Source organism: Micropterus salmoides, unplaced genomic scaffold (genome assembly GCF_014851395.1).
Source record: "Micropterus salmoides isolate LMB-PRFRI ecotype aquatic unplaced genomic scaffold, ASM1485139v1 Ms_hic_scaffold_19, whole genome shotgun sequence".
Classification (NCBI taxonomy): domain Eukaryota; kingdom Metazoa; phylum Chordata; class Actinopteri; order Centrarchiformes; family Centrarchidae; genus Micropterus; species Micropterus salmoides.
Window position 1 is genome coordinate 14,172,264 of NW_024041039.1, and position 17,588 is coordinate 14,189,851.

The following is a 17,588-nucleotide window of genomic DNA, read 5'->3' on the forward strand; positions in this document are numbered from 1 at the left end:
TAGTGGTAAAGTTCCCAGACCAAGTCCTTCCTTGTATTTGTTAATCAAATGTAGCTATCAAAGAAACTAAACAGTGTGCTATGTGTATGTGCTATTATACAAGTTTCGTAATGTACAATAACCTGATGCAACATGTTGATAATACCATTAGTTACTGTGGGAGGAGGTTTTATTGCCATAGAGAATGATGATCCATGGATTGTGCGCTCTTAGTACTTTACTGTTGTAAGCTTTTAGTCGCTTAACTGTAACAATGACTATTGGTTTAAGTGTATAAAATGATCAAGTCAGGGCGCTAATCTTTCTCCCATCTGGGTTCTTTCTTCTCTCTTCCAGGTTGTCGGTCGATTGGGGAAGGGGATATTCCCGAGGATGGACCTCCGGTGAGTGAGATTAAAGCTGAGAGGTTCTGCCTAAGAGCTTTAGCTTGAAGAAATTGTGTGTTGTGTGCGTGCACATGAGTTTGTTTATGCTATAAGCATTTTTCACAGTACTTTCACATGGTTATGTAATGTACAAGTGCAACTACCTGTAGGTTTTTACAAGGTTAGATTTATCACAGAACTCTCCCTTGCTATTAAATTGGAGGCAGGTCATAGCTAGAACCTGAGCCATATGTTCTAGCCCTGATGTGTCCCACCCAGGCGCTGACACCTGCCTTTGTTTTCTAACAGTTGTTCTCGGAGATTTACAGGTGTTTAACCAGTACCAGCCAGACCCTGAGGTGAAGCTGGGTGTTGGCCAGCGAATGTGCTAGAGCAGGCTTAGCCGTCTCTATCAATCTAACTAGGTAGCTGTCACTCTTGTTACAATTGATGCTGTTATAATAACTAGTCAGTGCCTCAGGAGCTGGTTGTTGAAAGGTAGCTTGGTGAAAATGCTCTGTGATGTCAATGTTCTCCAAACTGAATGTGTTTCTTTGTGAGCTGGGCCTGTTTTTGTTGACAGGCTGAAAACTGATAAGTGTGTGGATAGATAGATAGATAGATACTGTAGATAGATATAGAGACTGTAGACTATATATAGTCTTATAGTCTACACACCCATGTTCATTTGTTTTAGATATCAGGCCTGTAACAGGAACGTCAGTCATCTTTTCCACTTCTGATTGCAAAGTAGGTGAAAAGACACCTTTGTGTGAGGACGGCCAGTTCGTGTAATGCATTCTTAGAGATGCAGAAACCATCCAATACAAACAACAGTCCTGCAATAGGTGCTATTTTTGTGAAACATATTATTAATTAGCATTGACACTGTGCCAGAGAGGTAATAGATTCAACTCTGGTCATTCTTTACTCTGTAGTTTGTGGTGTACACAAATGTACAGCTCAAAAAGGATTTATTTCAGGTGCATTTTGACTCTTGACACTGTACCACCTATGAGTTTGTTTTTAAGCTGTGAGTTCACTGGACTTGTCAGAGGCTAGTCATCACCTTTGACCTTGCTAGCATCTTGCTGGTCCTGTATGTTGTATACTATATGAACAGTGAAGGAGGGAGAGCTGCGTTCCTGTGGCGAAGTTCCTCTTTAAGGAATAAGCCTGAACATACAGGAAATCCAATGGCACCACTGTTGCTAGGCAGCGGGTGGAGGGGGTGGGGGTTGTGCAGTGGGAGGGGGGTTAGAAGGGGGTGTTCACAAGGTTCAGCGAGTGAGCCACCGAGGGTGTCACCATGGTGATTTGGCATCCGAATGTTGCGGTCGGAGACCTGGGCTACAGAGGAAGAGCAGGGAACCAGTGGCAAGTGCTGCAGCCAGAGAACTAGCAAATACCATTACACAACAAGGTGGGATATTAGCTGTGTTTCTTTATACTCATAAAGTCACAACACAGCCCGTACATATAACCTGGTACAATATGGTCTCTAAAAAAATACACAGACTGAGGGAGGAATGTGGTGTCTAAAAGAATTCTAATTCAGGTATTTAGTTTGTGTTATTGACGGGCCCCTTTAGAAGCAGGAGATCAGTCCCGAGTAGCCTTGACCTTGTTGGAAAAAGCAGAAACCAGTGTCTCATCAGTACGGGAGGTCATCACCAAGCCTTCTTTGATTAAATTCAGACATCTCTAAAAATAACTCTTAATCTTAGAATTTTGTGTGTGTGTGTGTGTGTGTGTGTGTGTGTGTGTGTGTGTGTGTGTGTGAGAATGTACATGCGTTCACGGCGGTCTTCTCCACCCACATCCTGCCCACTGAGGCTCAGCACCCACTTGTATGCCCTTCACAAGCTTACCACATTCTTCCTCTCACTCAGAAACACACGCACACACTATATGCACATGCAGAATATTTTACCCATTAAAAAAAAAAAAAAAAAAAAAAATTGTTGCACAACACCCTGCTCAGCTGTGATGACCCACTGCCAGGAATTTTGCCGTACCTCCACAGTCCTTCCGCTGGTACAAAGTAAAATGTGTTTCTTTCGAATGCCACAGGAAAACATCCGCATCTAATTTAGAACTGGCAGGAAGTTTTCTCTTATCAGTTTAGTACACAGAGGTTTTGTTGGCCAGTTGACATTTACAGCCTCACCCACAGACCGGTTCAGTAGACTGGTTTGGTGTGTTTCAATAGTGCTCTATAAAGCACGTTGGAGTAATGAAGAAGAGCGGTTTAAACGAATAGTTTTATTAGCTTTGTTGAGAGAGACTTAGATGAGAAGATTGATACCACTCTGCTATGTCTCTCTCAACTATGAAACTGCAGCCTGCAGCCCGTTAGCTTAGCATAATTACTGTAAACTTTCTGTTCTGTCCAAAGGTTAAAAAAATCGGGCCTACCGGCACTTTTAAAACTCACTAATCACCACATGTATACCAATTTGATTTAATTAGTACAAAAGCCAAACAATTAAAATGACATGTTCTGGTTTTTGGGAGGTTAGGTGTGGGCATATTTTTTGGCTGGACAAAGCAACCACCACTTTTTATACTTTGATTAAACAAACAAGAAACTGTATATGACATGTTAATTAGTGAGCGTTAGAGGTGCTTGTAGGTGTGCTTGTTACCTTAGGGCAGAGTCCCTCTGTTTCCGGTCTTAAGCTAACCAGCTGCTGGCTGTAGCTTCCTATTTAGCCTACAGACATTAGTGTGGCTTCAATCTTCCTATCTAACCCTCTGCAACAAAGCTAATAAGCGTATTTCACAAAATGTCAAACCATTTGACACATGGGGAGTAGCCTTGAAGTTGGCTGTACTTCTTTTTTTTTTGAGTTAACAAGTCACAGAGATGAGCACTGCTCGTGATTCGCCTCATTTAAGCAGAGTTGTATTTCTAGAGTGTGAGAAACACATAAACAGACAAACCATTTAGTGTGATCAAATGTCTGAACGTGCACATTCTTCTCCGTTCTTTTCTCTGTCTAATGGAGAGATCCATGATGTTCTGTAGGTTTGCAGTATGGGGGCCGACCCCAGCTTTCCCTGTCCTGAGCCCCTGTGCCTTGCATGCACTGCAGAAGTGCATGGATCCCTGATGTTGGTGTGGAGCCAGGTTGCCCCTGGCTCCACACCACCTCCATCCTTCGTCTCCCTCCCACTCCTCTCCTCCCAAACCCAGCCACATCTCTAGGGTCAACTCAGCTCCAGATTGGCCCCCACGCATGCCTTTGAATGGTGGGGCTTAGGCAAGCGCTTTAAAAGGAAGCCCAAGTCTGTTTCCCATTTCACCCCCCCCACCACCACCCCTCGCTCCTTTCTTTCTTTCTTTCTTTCTTTCTTTCTTTCTTTCTTTCTTTCTTTCTCTCACATACACACACACACAGCTGTCATCTGGCTTTTTAAGTTCCGTGCTGCATTTCTCCAGCTGGAGCTGGTTTATGACATTCCCTCAGCAGACTCTTTGGCCTCTCACTCTCTTTCTCCCTTTCTCTCGCGCTCTCTCTCTCTCACTCACTCACTCACTCACTCACTCACTCACTCACTCACTCACTCACACACACACACACACACACACACGAATACAACACAAAGTCATTTTTTCCTGTTCTGTTCTTTCTCTTCTCTCCCTCCACTGTCTCCTATTCATGACATTCCCCTGCAGACGCTCTGGATCACCACTTGGTATGTTTGGAGGCAAAGAAGGAGCAAAGTCACACACATACACACACCACGTGTTAGCAGTCTGGGTGGGGGGGGGCGGGCAGGCAGGCAGGCAGGCGGCCGGGGGGGGGGAGAGTCAAAGGAAACATCTCTTAGCAACCACAGGACAGTAATTACTGTAGCAGCAGCTGGGAGCAAACCAGATTTCCGCTGTGCGTTAAAGCACTGGCGTGGGCTACTTTACACACGGCACTGACTAACCAGAGCCAGTAGCCTCCTCCACACGCAGAGCTGAGAGAGAGAGGGTGGGAGAAGGAGAAGAGAGGAGGACTAACCCTGCCTTGATGAGGTCGGGGTGTGTGTGTGTGTGTGTCTGTGTGTGTTTGGGAAAAGAGGGACTGCTAGCCAGTGTGTACAAGGCTTGAATATGTTTCGATTGAACTTATATGTGTGAAGATACCGCGGCGTGTGTGTGTGTGTGTTTTTCTGAGTGGGATTTGAAGAAAGCCATAACCTTGGAGACATTTAGCGGTTTATATGAATCATTTTCAAGCATTGAGAGAAAATGTTGTTTGTTTGTTTTTTTTGTTTTGGATGCAAGCAGAATTAGGGCTGATTGCATATTTTCATGTAATTTGCGTATGTGATGGTTGGTTATACAGATGGCTGTGCTGAAATAATGAAATAGCATCACACAGCTCTTGATGTAATGGTCGACTATCCTCCCCCATCTCTCATCACCTCTGCACGCATGAATCATGAATAGCCATCACTTTTGTGATTTTGTTGCAATGAGGACTGAAGTATTAGACTATTTCTATTTATTTTATTCCTGTCAATGTGTAGAAATATTTTTATTTTAAAATGTGTATGATGCAGACTGTGGCATTTAAAAGGATGTTATTTATAGACATCTCATTATGGCTGAGCTTCCTTCTTGTAATTATGAGATTGTTAGGCGTGAGGTGGAAGAAATGCTCACACGGTTTCCGTAGTCTCTTTCTGTTTTTTCATTGCATGTTTCAAGCATCTCTCTGGTTTTTATTTTTGTTTTTTTTTAGGCCCGTGTTTGTAGATTATGCATCAGCTAAAATGTTTATGGGAACACATGCAAGGCTGATGGGAACTCTGAGTTCTTAACAGAAGGGCCTTGAGTCATCACCACACAGCACACAGTCATTTGGCCAAGTGTGGGCACAGGATGCCCCCTGGTGGTTACAAGTGGAACACACACAACCTACACACCCTGAGTCAAAACAGTTGTGGTCATGAAAACTGAATTGATCCAACGTTAGTGTTTTTAGTGTGAGAATGATAGCTAGATATTATGGGCATACTACGTAATACAATGTACACAAAATCCTAGTATACATACTGACAAATAAAGTATAATTGGATAATTATAATGAATTATGTCAACACACAGGTGTTTTGTGTTTCTTTGGCGTGCGTCCGTCTGAGGGGAAACACAAGATGTATTTGAGTTTTCAAAATACTTACCTTACTTACTTTTAATTTTCTCTGTATTCCTCAAGGTGTGTGATGAGCTTCCCTCTATCTGTACGCCAATGAAAGAGCCCTTCTCCCCGCTGAACAACGTCGTGTCCACCGAGCCATTCAGGGGCTGCTACGTCCGCGCCCAACCCTTCGACGAGTTCCCCTCCAGCAACCGCCGCTACCTGCCTCCACAGGTCTGCCACTTCTCCACACAACCATTCACATCTTTAAAATTTGAAGTAGATGACACTATATTGCATTGTGGCGTCTTGCGTGCGTTTCTTATATTTAATTACTGCTACAAAGTATTCTTGTTGAGTAGTCAAACTAATTCTCAATTTCTGCTCTTCTGAAGGTCTCCTTTAAGTCAACTCGTCATGTCAGTTTTCACATGGACGAGGAGGAGATTGTTCGCATCAACCCACGCAAAGACGTGCTCATCCGCGGCTATGAGGACTACCGCCACCCTGTCATGTGGAAACAGGAGGCCGACCGCGATGACCTGGACTTCCCCACTGCCTTTCACAAACTGGACAGTAAGAAGTGCGAGTACCTTTTCCCTGATGGCCCCGGTGGGGACTCCCTCTCTGGCCCTGGTATGGGCATTGGAACAGGTATGGGGCTGGGCAAGGACACAGCAATCAAGACTCAGCCCTCGCCCTTGCTCAAGTCGAAGAAGGGCCGACGGCGGCGAGAGGATGGCGAGCGCTCTCGCTGCATCTACTGTCGGGAGATGTTCAACCACGAAGACAACTGGCGGGGGCAGTGCCAAGACGCCCCCGACCCGATCAAGCAGTGCATCTATAAAGTCAGCTGCATGCTGTGCGCTGAGAGCATGCTGTACCACTGCATGTCCGACTCTGAGGGTGACTTCTCAGACCCCTGCTCATGTGACACATCTGACGAGCAGTTCTGCCTGCGTTGGCTGGCCCTGGTGGCGCTCTCCTTCATAGCGCCCTGCATGTGCTGCTACCTGCCTCTGCGCGCCTGCCACCACTGTGGCGAGGCCTGCCGCTGCTGTGGGGGCAAGCATAAAGCTGCAGGGTGACCCGACAGACTCTGGGACACCCTCAAAGCTAGCTAACACAGGAAGTGGATAAAAGCGGAAAATTAAAAGCCGGCATCCTTTTTTCATTCCCTCTCAGACGGGGTGATATGTTGTTGATCCCCAGCTCTGAGGGCTTTTGGAGATTTCAGTTTGTGTTTGTCGCCGACAAGCAGCAGTGGAGGACAAACCATGTGCTTTGTGGGGGCTCTGAGCATCAAGCTAAGTTCAGGAGCTTAATCTGAGGAGAAGAGGAGGAGGATGGATCAAGATTAATAGACTTGGAGATGTTACTAAAAACACCTGTAAACACACACATACACACACACCTACACGCCTCTCTCTCACATTCACACTCATGCATTGACAAAGCCAGGCCACAACTGTCGGAACTCTGCTACAAGTAATGTGTAACTTTATGAAGGAAAATTGTCTTTTGTACAGAGAGCGACGACTTAATGAAAAAAAAAGAAAACAAAACTACTCTGCGGTCCGAAAAAATACTTGTTGTTTGAGTATGCTAAAAGGGATACTTTATTGCTTTTTTTGTGAATTTGCAGTTGGGTAACAGTGGCCTTTCCTTCATGGCTTAAGCATTTGCGGACAATGTAATTACTAGACAGAGAAAAGTGCACTAGAAATGGTCCCCCCCCCTTCCCCGAGTAAAGGTAATCCTCTCAAATTCTTGTGGTACATTAACTACCATATTTAGTGTAATTTTAATATTTGAGAGATGTTGCTGTGATGGATGTATGGCCAATTCCTTGTTTTCCTTTCCATCGAATGTTGAAGAAAAAAATCAAAAAGTAATGGCTTTTTTTTTTTTTTTTTTTTTTTTCAAGGTACAGCTTGGTATAGCTTTTGACATTCATTTAGAAGTTAAAATGATTTAAAATGATTACCTTGCTTTCCCGGGGTGATTTAGACTATTTGATTGCATTCCAAAATAAAGGGATCGATTCCATGATTAGAAGGGAAAAAATGGTAATGACTTTACCATGCAGTTCCCCAAATAGCCCCCCCACCCCCTCATGAAAATAGCATTAGAACCTCTTGAACCATTTAAATTGAAACCAATACATGACAATTTGATTTACTCCAGTGAATTTCAGTTGTAGTCCAGTTATTTACTGCTGTAGTGAAATTGTTGGGTGTTTTTGTTTTTTCACTGTTATCTTTTCCTGCTCATTTTATAATTATTTTTGAAACAAAGGCTGAAATGTTGCTCAACCAGCAAGTTTTGTTTTGGTGAGTAAAGGGGTTACAGTGCTCCTTGGCTAAATGATGAGGCACTTAAATTAGGTTGTTTTACTGAGAATCCCTCAGATTGTGAAATTAGTCTGTACATACATTTGACTAATTTAACATCCATTTTGGCACAGGGGAAACCCCTCCAGAAAGCACTGCTCTCCAAGCTTTGGTTGCAGCACCCTCTCCAAATGTCCATGTTTGTCCCATGAATGAGTTATTTTATTTAACTTTTATTTTCCCCTCTTATCCTGTCTTAATATAGTATTTTGTTGTTCCTCAAAAGCCCACTCCTTCTGTGTTTCTTCATTTAACAGGCCCTGAATGAATGAATGCATTGTTTCAGGAATGCTGAGTATCTTAGCTATTACAAAACATACAGACGTGTGTGTGTCTCTCTCTCTATATATATATATATATATATATATATATATATATATATATATAAAATGTGTATGTGTTGACGTCATGTAACGTCACCATTGAATATGTAATTAAGGCTTTGACTTATGACAGTACAAACAAGCGTCCTGTTTTCCAAAGTATCTTTGATATTTTGGGAAATTTGCTTTCTTTCCCAAAGTTGGATAAGAAGATCAATACCAGTGTGTTCAATGTTAAGATGGAGCTTGAAGCCACTTAGCTTAGCATAGCATAAAAACTGGAAAAGAGGGGGAAACGGCTAGCCTTGCTCCGTCTGTTTGTGACCAAATTTGCCTACCAACTCCTCAAAAGTTCTCTAAATAACATATATGTCATTTGTTCATATAACATTTGTTTTGTTCAGATTAAACAAACAAGATATAAAGTATTAATTAGTGAGCTTTAACTGTGCTGGTAGGTGAGTTTGGCAATCTTTGGACAGAGTCAAGCTAGCTGTTTCTTCTTGTTTTTAGCCCATTGATAAGCTAAGCTAACCAGCTGCTGCAGCTTCAAATGTAACAAATAGATTGTAGAGTGGTATCAATCTTATCATCTAACCCTCAGCTAAAAAGCAAATAAGTGTAATTCCCAAAATGTCAAACTACTCCTTTAACATAGTTTGGGAAACAGGGACTAGGCAGACTGTACGCTAGAGTCTAGCTGTGTTTGAACCCCATTTTCCCACCTAAGACAATTTTTAAATTGAGCGTGTCTTACTCACAAAACCATAGTTAACTCAAACTAGTCTAAACAACAACACTTAGATTAGAGTAAACTCCCTCTCAGTTTGGGCGTCTGGCTGCAATAACCAAAATTATCCCTAAGCAAGGCATTGGCGTGTTTGAAATGAGTGCTAATTGTGATTCACCTCAATATTTAACAGCAGATTTGGTACAGCATCCATGTGCTGTTTGCTAACAGATATGCATTTCTTCTCAACTCCTGTCACTCCTGGTTAAAATACAATATGGTGGTCTCGACGCGACACACACATTTATATTTTCCTAATTCCACCCTGGGCCGACGCTCCCTTTACTTTCTATGCAAACTTTCTAACGTGGGAAACACAGTGACCTCTCTGCAGACTGAGTCAGTGATGGGACAGGACACTTTAACGCTATGTAGATAGGACGACCAACCCCTGGTACCAAACTCCAAACACCTGTAAATACTTAACACTATATTTAAGTTCTAATAATAATCCCAGCTTTTTTTGTCTTTGAAATTTTAAAGATAGAGCTGTATTTATCGTTGCTGTCAGCATATACTGTAGCTTCAATTGACAGCATTATGTACATAGGTCACCTTTTAGTATTATTTCACATTGAAAAGTAGAGGGCGTTTGTGATGGAAATGACTATTGAGCTTCTAATAGAGTTTCTCTCTAGTTTTGTACGGTAGAAGGAAGGATAGCGCTAACACGGTACAGTAGTGGCAGTCCACTTGTTTCAAAAGTTTGATATATAAATATATATACATACATATAAAGCTGCTAGATACAATCACTAATTTTATTGTTTTGACAGAGAAAATCAGCTATGAACGACTGTTAAACCCTAATTTTCCAACAGCATATAACCACGACGGTGAGTTTTTAAATGTTTGATTGCTCTGTGTGATAAAGAGGACACTTGTGCATGTGTGTGGGTGTGCGAGTGTTACTATATACGTGCGTTCTTGTGCACCCACGAGTGTGTGTAAAGTATGCGTGTTCGTTTCCAGCGTGCTGGTGGTGTGGGAGCGTGTGGGGTTGGTGTGTAACCAAATGTTTGGTTGGTTGTCATATTCTCCCATTGTAATTGGATTGCCCTGCATTCATTGCAAGCTGAACCAAGGTTTGATGAACCTGATTAAAACTTGCTGGCTGAGAAGCAAAATGTAGGACGTGCATTTATACGAAGTGTAGAGAATGCTGAAATAACACTTCTCATTCTGCATTAACCAGCACAGTGCAACTTCCTGTCATGTACTGTATTATATATGCAACATGTGTCTGTCTGCTTTAATATATATATATTTTTTGACCTGCATTATATAAGACTTCAGTTTTAACCACTTTGCTGCTAGTCTTTTATCCTCTTTCAATCTTGGAAATTGTGCATATCTTTGGGAATGCATACAAGTGTACATTCTTGACATTGTGTAGATTAAAAAAGAAAAAGCTATATAAACCTGTTTCTCTTCAGTGTATTGTTTTTAAAAAGGATTACTTTTCACAGCAGTTGAGTGGTTATGTTTCAATTCTCCAATGCTTTGGTGCACTGATGATACTCTATGTAAGCTTTTTTTTCATCTTACAGCGCTTGATGTAACATTTATGTGATTAGTTATAAATAGTGGAAGACATTTGTGTTTTGAAACTTGCAGTATAAATGGTACTACTCTTAACTATTCTGTAAACACTGCCTGTTTTCTTTCCTTTTCTTTCTTTCACTCTCTCTCACTTTGTGCATTTTTCTTTCCTGTGCATCTTTAGTTTTTTCCTTTGAATTTTCTTAGTGCCATCGACTTTCACATCCTGACAACCTCAAAAAAGTGCCTCACGTCCATCCTAGTTTCCATTTTATAATTTAACATCTCTCGTTCTGGTTCTATTGGTTTCTACACGTCTAGGTATTTCTTATCATGGTTCGAGAATACCAAGTATATGATGTAAAATTTGTAGTCCCAATAACTCATGTCATAGTTGTATTTTCTTTATACAGATGTAGCTCGTTACTTTTCATAAATATATAATGTAAATATGCATACATATGTTTGTAACTGTTTTTATGTTACATCATACACTTGTAATTTGACATATCAAATAACATTATCATAATAAAATGGTGAGTTTTAATCTTTTGCTGTGCGGGCGTCATTGTGTTTCTTTTCAGCGATCCTTAGCCATGTGAAAACACGATTGGGAACTGGAGCTCGAAGGTGTGCAGACCCAAAACATGACCAGAAATAAACTGTTTGTTTGATCAATAGAAAATTAATCCGTAATAATTCTGATAATCAGTCAATTTGTGGGTTTAAGTCAACTATCAAGTCATGCTGTTCCTCTGTTTTATGTCATTGTAAACTAATTATCTTTGGGTTTTGGACTGTTGGTCGGACAAAACAAGACATTTGAAGACGTCACCTTGGGCTCTAGGAAATTGTGACAGGCATTCTCTTCTGGCATTTGATTTATTGATAATGAATAATAATAAAATTAGTTGGCACTCCAGAGGTTGCAAGATTATTCTACTGGTGAGCATGTTTAAGGCAATGGTGATTAATATTGGCATAAGTTAAAACAGAGAAACTACTTAGCCTAACTAAAGACCATTTGCATCCTATAACAACAACACTAATAATTATCCTCAGATGTTTGGCCCAGATACAGTATGTTATGAGATTATTATTGAACTTTGAATAAAACCTTTTGCAAGCATTTACAACAAGTGAATTGGAAAGAAGTAACTAAGTATGTTTACTTAAGTACTTGATTTTAATTTAGATCAGGGGTTTTGAAAGTCTGGGACTGTGGGCTCCCTTTTAGACAAAGCTTAGAAAAAGGCGCCCTCTCAAACCCCGTTGTTTTAGTTTTGCTCAGCTCCTGGATGCCTATGGGATGATCATTTTATTTGATCCCATATACACTGAACAATTGAGCCAAGATAGTCTAATGTGGCTGTTTGACATAACTTCAGATTACATCGAATAGATAACAAAGGCCTGTCCTAAGGTATTTATTCATTTCTGACTCTAGGAAAGTGGGAAAACAATACAATTGTGAATATCTGGACTATCTCTTTAACCAAATCGCAAACATTGAGGCTATTCTATGTGATCTCATTTTGATAACTAATGTAGGCTACTATTTGTTCCACTTCCATTCACTGAGCCTCACCTGAATCAGTTTGGAGACCCTCAAGGGGAGGCCTGCCTCCCACTTCTCTGATTTAAATAATTTTAGGCACTATTTTAACAGGGCAATAATGTATTTAACTGTACAACTAGTTACTTTGCAGATTAGTCAATTTGAGATGGGACCATAAAATGCGGCTTATATCAACTTTGCAGGACCTGTGAGAAACAGCCTTGTTTTAAATAAAAAAATTCATTTAAGAGAATTTTCTCGAACTGTAAATTAGTCTATCCTTCAAATGCTTTGACATCATGCAACTCACACATTTGGATACACGCTTTATTAATGCACCAGTAATTAAACACTTTGGCAAGAGCCATTCCTCACAGTAAATTTTATTGCTAAAATATGGGTAAAATTCTGACTACATTGCAGTTTTCTACTGTGTATCCCTACTTATTTACCGATTGCAGGAGCGGAACCGTCGCAGCGGAACCATAGATTTGAACGTCATACGTTTCACTCTGACTCATTTACGTAACCGGAACAAATAACGCGGCATGATAGCGCCGCAGAAATGAATGGGTGCAGAAATTAAGTATGTTGACGTTGTTGTACTCGTAAGTTCGTCATGTTTAACGTTGATTAACGCATGTAAAAAAAAAAAAAGAGACGGACTCATCAATGGAGTGTGACATTTTGGACTCGTTAGAGCATCTTGGGTAAGCTAATTTAACGTTAGCATGGTGCGGTACGTGTTTAGTTTTTTCCGTCTAGACTCACAGTCATCGTGTTGTTCTCAGTCTTTGTGTTTACAAGAAATAGAGTGGCTGCAATAGCTAGTCATAATCTAGCTGGTTGACACAGTATCTCTATCTAACATCTGGGCGTTTTGATGCTAATTCGACTCCTCTCACGACGTTCACGGTCCCCAGCTATGACGGCCCTCTGCTGGAGGAGAAGGCTCTGCTCGGAGCCGCAGAGGGAGGCTTGTCCTCTCCTGAGTATGTGGACCTGTGCAGGTGGCTGGCATCCAGGTTAAAGCCGCTGTGCGATCTGGAGGAGAGCATCACTTCCGGTCCAGGTGAGCCACATCGACGTGCACCCGATTCTGATGCTCAAAACTGTCAGTTTTGTCTTTATGTTTCTCGCACACTCTTCAGCCTGTGTTCCTCTCTGTCCTCCTCTCTAGACGACAGGGGCAGCCTTCAGGTGGAGATGAGTGGTTTGCTGAAGGAGCTGCACTGTCCTTATAAAGAAGTAATCTCAGGGATTCTCAAGGGAAGTGTGCGAAGTTCAAAAGATCATCTTAAGTTTGTCTGTATGTAATCTGTCGTGTTCTTCATTCTCACCATTGTGCTCCAAGACCTCTGTGTGATGCGTAAGGAACTTAAGAATATGATTTTTGTGTATCCTTATAAAGTGTTTTTAAGCTCTGAGCTCCAGGCTGCTCAGATTGTGAGGAGCAGACAAGCCTCTGAACAACAAGAAGATAGTCCGGTGTGTCAGGAGCTCCTGGCAATCTGTGAAACACTGAATCTGCCAGAGCCCAAAGGACAGGACGCAGCAGGTGTTATGTCTCAAGTCCAAGACAAGGTGGGATTATTTAATACCATTTAAGTACATTAATATCAGGGCTGCCAAAATAAGCCTGTGAGAGTTTTTGTTGTGACAATAGAGGATTAAAAACACGCATCTCACTAATTATCTTTTTACTTTACATTTATAATGCCAATAAAAAGCATGTGTTGTAGTTGCTGTAAACACAAAAAGATATTTAAAACCATCAGTTGCCCCCTTGCATTGACTTCCTGTTAGGCTTCATATTGATGTTATATATTACTGGCAATGTTTAAGCATTATTTGGTCTTGCTCTATAAATACCGTAAAACTTAAAACAATTAATAGCCCAGCTTAATAGCTTAAGTCATTGAACTCACTCTGCCTATTTTTGGTACAGGCGTCTACATGGGACAGGTCTTTAAATCCTTTACCATGCCAGTGAATCTGAATGAATAATACTTTGGTGCTCATTGTTTCTGTAAAATTAACTATATTATTGAATTGTGGAGAATGTAACTGATCTAACAAGCGTAGCATGTCCATATTGACAAAAGTTTAAACATTTATATTGGTATACAGGATCTAAGCCAGCGGTTCTCTATTTTCTGTATATGTTCTATATTTATATCTATTATTAAGGACCCCGAAACTGACACAAATTAGACCACGTATTTTTATTCCTGAAAATGAATGAAACCCATGACCAAAATAGTCGTACGTTCGGTCACAATGTTACTTATGGATGGAATTTGAGTGAAAATAAATGATTCCCCTTTTTGCTGGGAAACCCCCTCAAGAACCCCTGGGGGTCCGTGGACCCCACTGTGAGAACCACTGATCTAAGCAGCTTAGAACTAACTCAAGCAGGTGACCCGTATAACTTTAAGAGTTTTTAAACATCCAAAGAACTACTATGAAAACCAAACCAGGTGTCTGATTCAGACCTGCCTTTTTTGTCACCCCAGGCTAGTAAAAGTGTGTCTGATTGGGCATTTTACAGTTTTTTAACTGGCCAGGTTCCTATGTGTCCTGTCCGCAATGTTCTCTTCCATTCAGATGACAACGGGCAGGAACCTGTTTCACTGCTAATACTACTAAATACTTAAACATAGATAAAACACGATCGACCGTTAAACAGCCAATACTCTTGACTTGTAGTCTTACATTGAACTGCACCTTTTCATGTGTTGTAATATGCTATTTTAGATATGAAAGTACAAGAATAAATGCAGATATCATTTGCATCTAAATTACAACAGAATTCGGTGCAGTACATACATTGGATGCTTGTGTATATTTGTAATTAGCATTGTGAATCAAAGATGTATTGTTGTATTTTTCTTCCTTTTGTATTTTGCTAATGCATGAAACCCTGTGTGTCACTGTAGGTTGATAAAGTACTTAAAGATCTTCCAAATGGCTCCATGAAAAACCCAGTGTTAAATAAGCCTCTGTCCAGTGAACAATGGGTCAGTAGATGAACATCTGAAACAAACCATATCATATGACTATTTTACAGAAAGTGTATTAACAAATGTGGCTTTCCCTCCTAATCTCTGCAGGAGAAGTTGTACAACATAAACAAGGTTCTGTCTTCAGAGTATGAGTGTCGGCGCAGGATGCTGATTAAACGGCTGGATGTCACAGTTCAGTCATTTGGGTGGTCAGACAGAGCCAAGGTTCGTTCATATAATAATCACATGAACCTTTTTTCTGTCCTCTTTCTTCATACGGGGGATCTAAACTGGTGAACATTATGGAGGAGACATAGCTGCACTTTGCAAAATCAAAAATCTGATTCCTAACACTGAATTGGACCATGAAATATTACAAAATGATTATCTGAGTGAATATTACTGATGCTAACAGCTTTTCACTGAGTGATGCACATATTTTCGGTCTGGGCTCTTAAATGTGTTTTTATGAATTTTCTTTATCCCTATTTTTTTATTAGAAGCTGTCTTTATCATACGTGTGCCTGTGGTTTGTTAGGTGAAGTTGGACAGCATGGCGAGGGCCTACCAGCCTAAGAGACACTCTCTGAGGCCACAGTCCACAGTGGACATGGCCGAGCTGCTGGCTGCCAGAGAAGACATCTGCAATGTGGTGAAGACCAGCAGCGGCTCCAGTAGGGAGAACACTGCTTGTGCTGTCAACAAGGTAAAGAAAAAAATCTTCCGGTTTCTCTGAAAATGCCTTAAATATGAGGCTTTCCTCTAACGCATCAGTTTCTCTCTTCATCTCTGTTATCCACAGATCCTGATGGGGAGAGTCCCGGACAGAGGAGGACGCCCCTCAGAGATACAAGCCCCAAGGCCTGAGATGCCGCCCTGGCAAAAAAGACAAGATGGCGGCGGAGGTGGTGGTGGCTGGGGAGGCCGAGGTGGCGGTGGTGGAAGAGGAGGAGGTTGGAGAGGAGGTGGATGGAACCAAGGAGGACATGGTGGACATGGAAACTATGGAGGACAGGTTGGGCACGGAGGAAAGAGAGGACGCTACCAGTATTAATTTCTACTTATATTCGCTTGTTGTGATCCAGATATGGTTTTTCACATGAACTCACTTCTGTTTTTAATGAGGAAGAAAACACTTGGATCTGATGGCAGTGAAAAATCTTCATGTAGATGATTTATAATGCTTCAAATTATACTATTAGTGTTTAAATTTAGAAAAATATCATTGTTTTTAAAATGAAAACACCAGTATTCCTGTAACATCTGCGCCGGGACATATTATAGCTGTGTCCCAAATCCAGACTGCGTGTGTTTTCTAAGGAAGATTTTGGTATGTTTTTAAGTTTATTTAACTTCACAAAAAAACCTTGATTTTTGAGTGTGCTGTTGATTCACCATATCCTCCCACAATGCAATGCACAACAGAAATGGAGGAGCTTGAAAAATTATATTAACTAATAGTAGATGGTAGTCAAATATCTCCAGAACTACAAACTAAAAAAAATATTTTTAACCATTAAAATGTGTAATGTTTCTTTTATACCAACAGATACTGCAAATAAACAAACAAAGATGATACTATAAAGATTAGTATTTACTGTATATTATCATTTATGTAGTGTAAAACTGGGACACAGCTTGTATTCCCAACAAGGTTTAGGTACCAGAGGGGACACTAAGCGGACTCCTGAACACTGAAAAGACCGACAAAGTAAAATATGAGCTCTTAACCCTTAACATTTCGCCTTTTTACACTGATGAAATTGAATTGTTTGAGGGATTTGAGACTACAGTGAAGGACGTTGAAAATTATGTCTGCAAAACTTAAAAGGCGAATGCAGACGAGCAACGTTTCCCTGGCTAAAGAGGTGTCAGTGTGAACCCTGATAACTGAAACCACTGCAACCTGGTGGGGAACAAGCAGAGGGCACTGTCAGAAGATTGGTCTCAAACACAGAGAGGTTCAACTTCTACATCGCTCTGTAAGTCACACTCAAGTGTCCTCTGCCTCCCTCTCAAGGACAAGAGATGGCTCCCTTTAAATCCATATTTTACTTTACTGACTGGAACACAACAGCTATCGCCTCCTTTCTTTGAAGTTTCTTTGCCAGCTATCATGACTGTGATCCTTTTTAACCTCTGAATTTATTTAATAAACCTCTCCCAAATATGTAAACTCTCCCTTATGTTCATGTAATTAACTGATACAGAAATAATGTAACCAGAGATGGAGCCACTGGCTAATTCCTGCAACATGATGGAATACAGTAGATGAGAACTGGATGAAAGAGAACAAATTATTTCCAAATATTTATTTTTGGCTGAAAATGTTTTCTACACTTTGTTTCCAATGGCATATAATTTTTTGTTCAATAGGTACAGTTTATACATAGTTTGTACAATAACCAATATTCATAAAAGCTAATTTTACATTGTGTACATTATGAACAACATGGACAGAACAGTTGCACCTT

General features: G+C 40.8%; 2 protein-coding genes across 2 annotated transcripts in view; both read left to right on the plus strand.

The window, feature by feature from the left end:
* spred1 (sprouty related EVH1 domain containing 1) overlaps positions 1-11,103 on the plus strand; it is a 32,489-nt gene extending 21,386 nt beyond the window's left edge. The window contains exons 4-6 of the mRNA XM_038728539.1: positions 337-383; positions 5,582-5,737; positions 5,899-11,103. Coding sequence (XP_038584467.1) covers positions 337-383; positions 5,582-5,737; positions 5,899-6,591 — 896 coding nt within the window. The 3' untranslated portion in view covers positions 6,592-11,103. The remainder of the gene's footprint in view (positions 1-336; positions 384-5,581; positions 5,738-5,898) is intronic.
* Positions 11,104-12,627: 1,524 nt separating this feature from the next.
* Positions 12,628-17,286, plus strand: fam98b (family with sequence similarity 98 member B). The gene is made up of 8 exons (XM_038729895.1): positions 12,628-12,819; positions 13,033-13,181; positions 13,290-13,418; positions 13,521-13,693; positions 15,049-15,129; positions 15,223-15,339; positions 15,653-15,820; positions 15,917-17,286. The coding sequence occupies exons 1-8, from the start codon at positions 12,782-12,784 to the stop codon at positions 16,166-16,168; spliced, it is 1,107 nt and encodes a 368-aa protein (XP_038585823.1). The 5' UTR covers positions 12,628-12,781; the 3' UTR covers positions 16,169-17,286.
* Positions 17,287-17,588: the final 302 nt, after the last annotated feature.

What these genes read in the sequence shown, in the direction of transcription:
- fam98b (XM_038729895.1), top strand. Translation starts at nt 12,782, where the DNA reads ATGGAGTGTGACATTTTGGACTCGTTAGAGCATCTTGG. An exon ending in GAGCATCACTTCCGGTCCAG is followed by an intron (nt 13,182 to 13,289) that starts GTGAGCCACATC and finishes CCTCCTCTCTAG; the next exon opens with ACGACAGGGGCAGCCTTCAG. An exon ending in TGTCTCAAGTCCAAGACAAG is followed by an intron (nt 13,694 to 15,048) that starts GTGGGATTATTT and finishes GTGTCACTGTAG; the next exon opens with GTTGATAAAGTACTTAAAGA.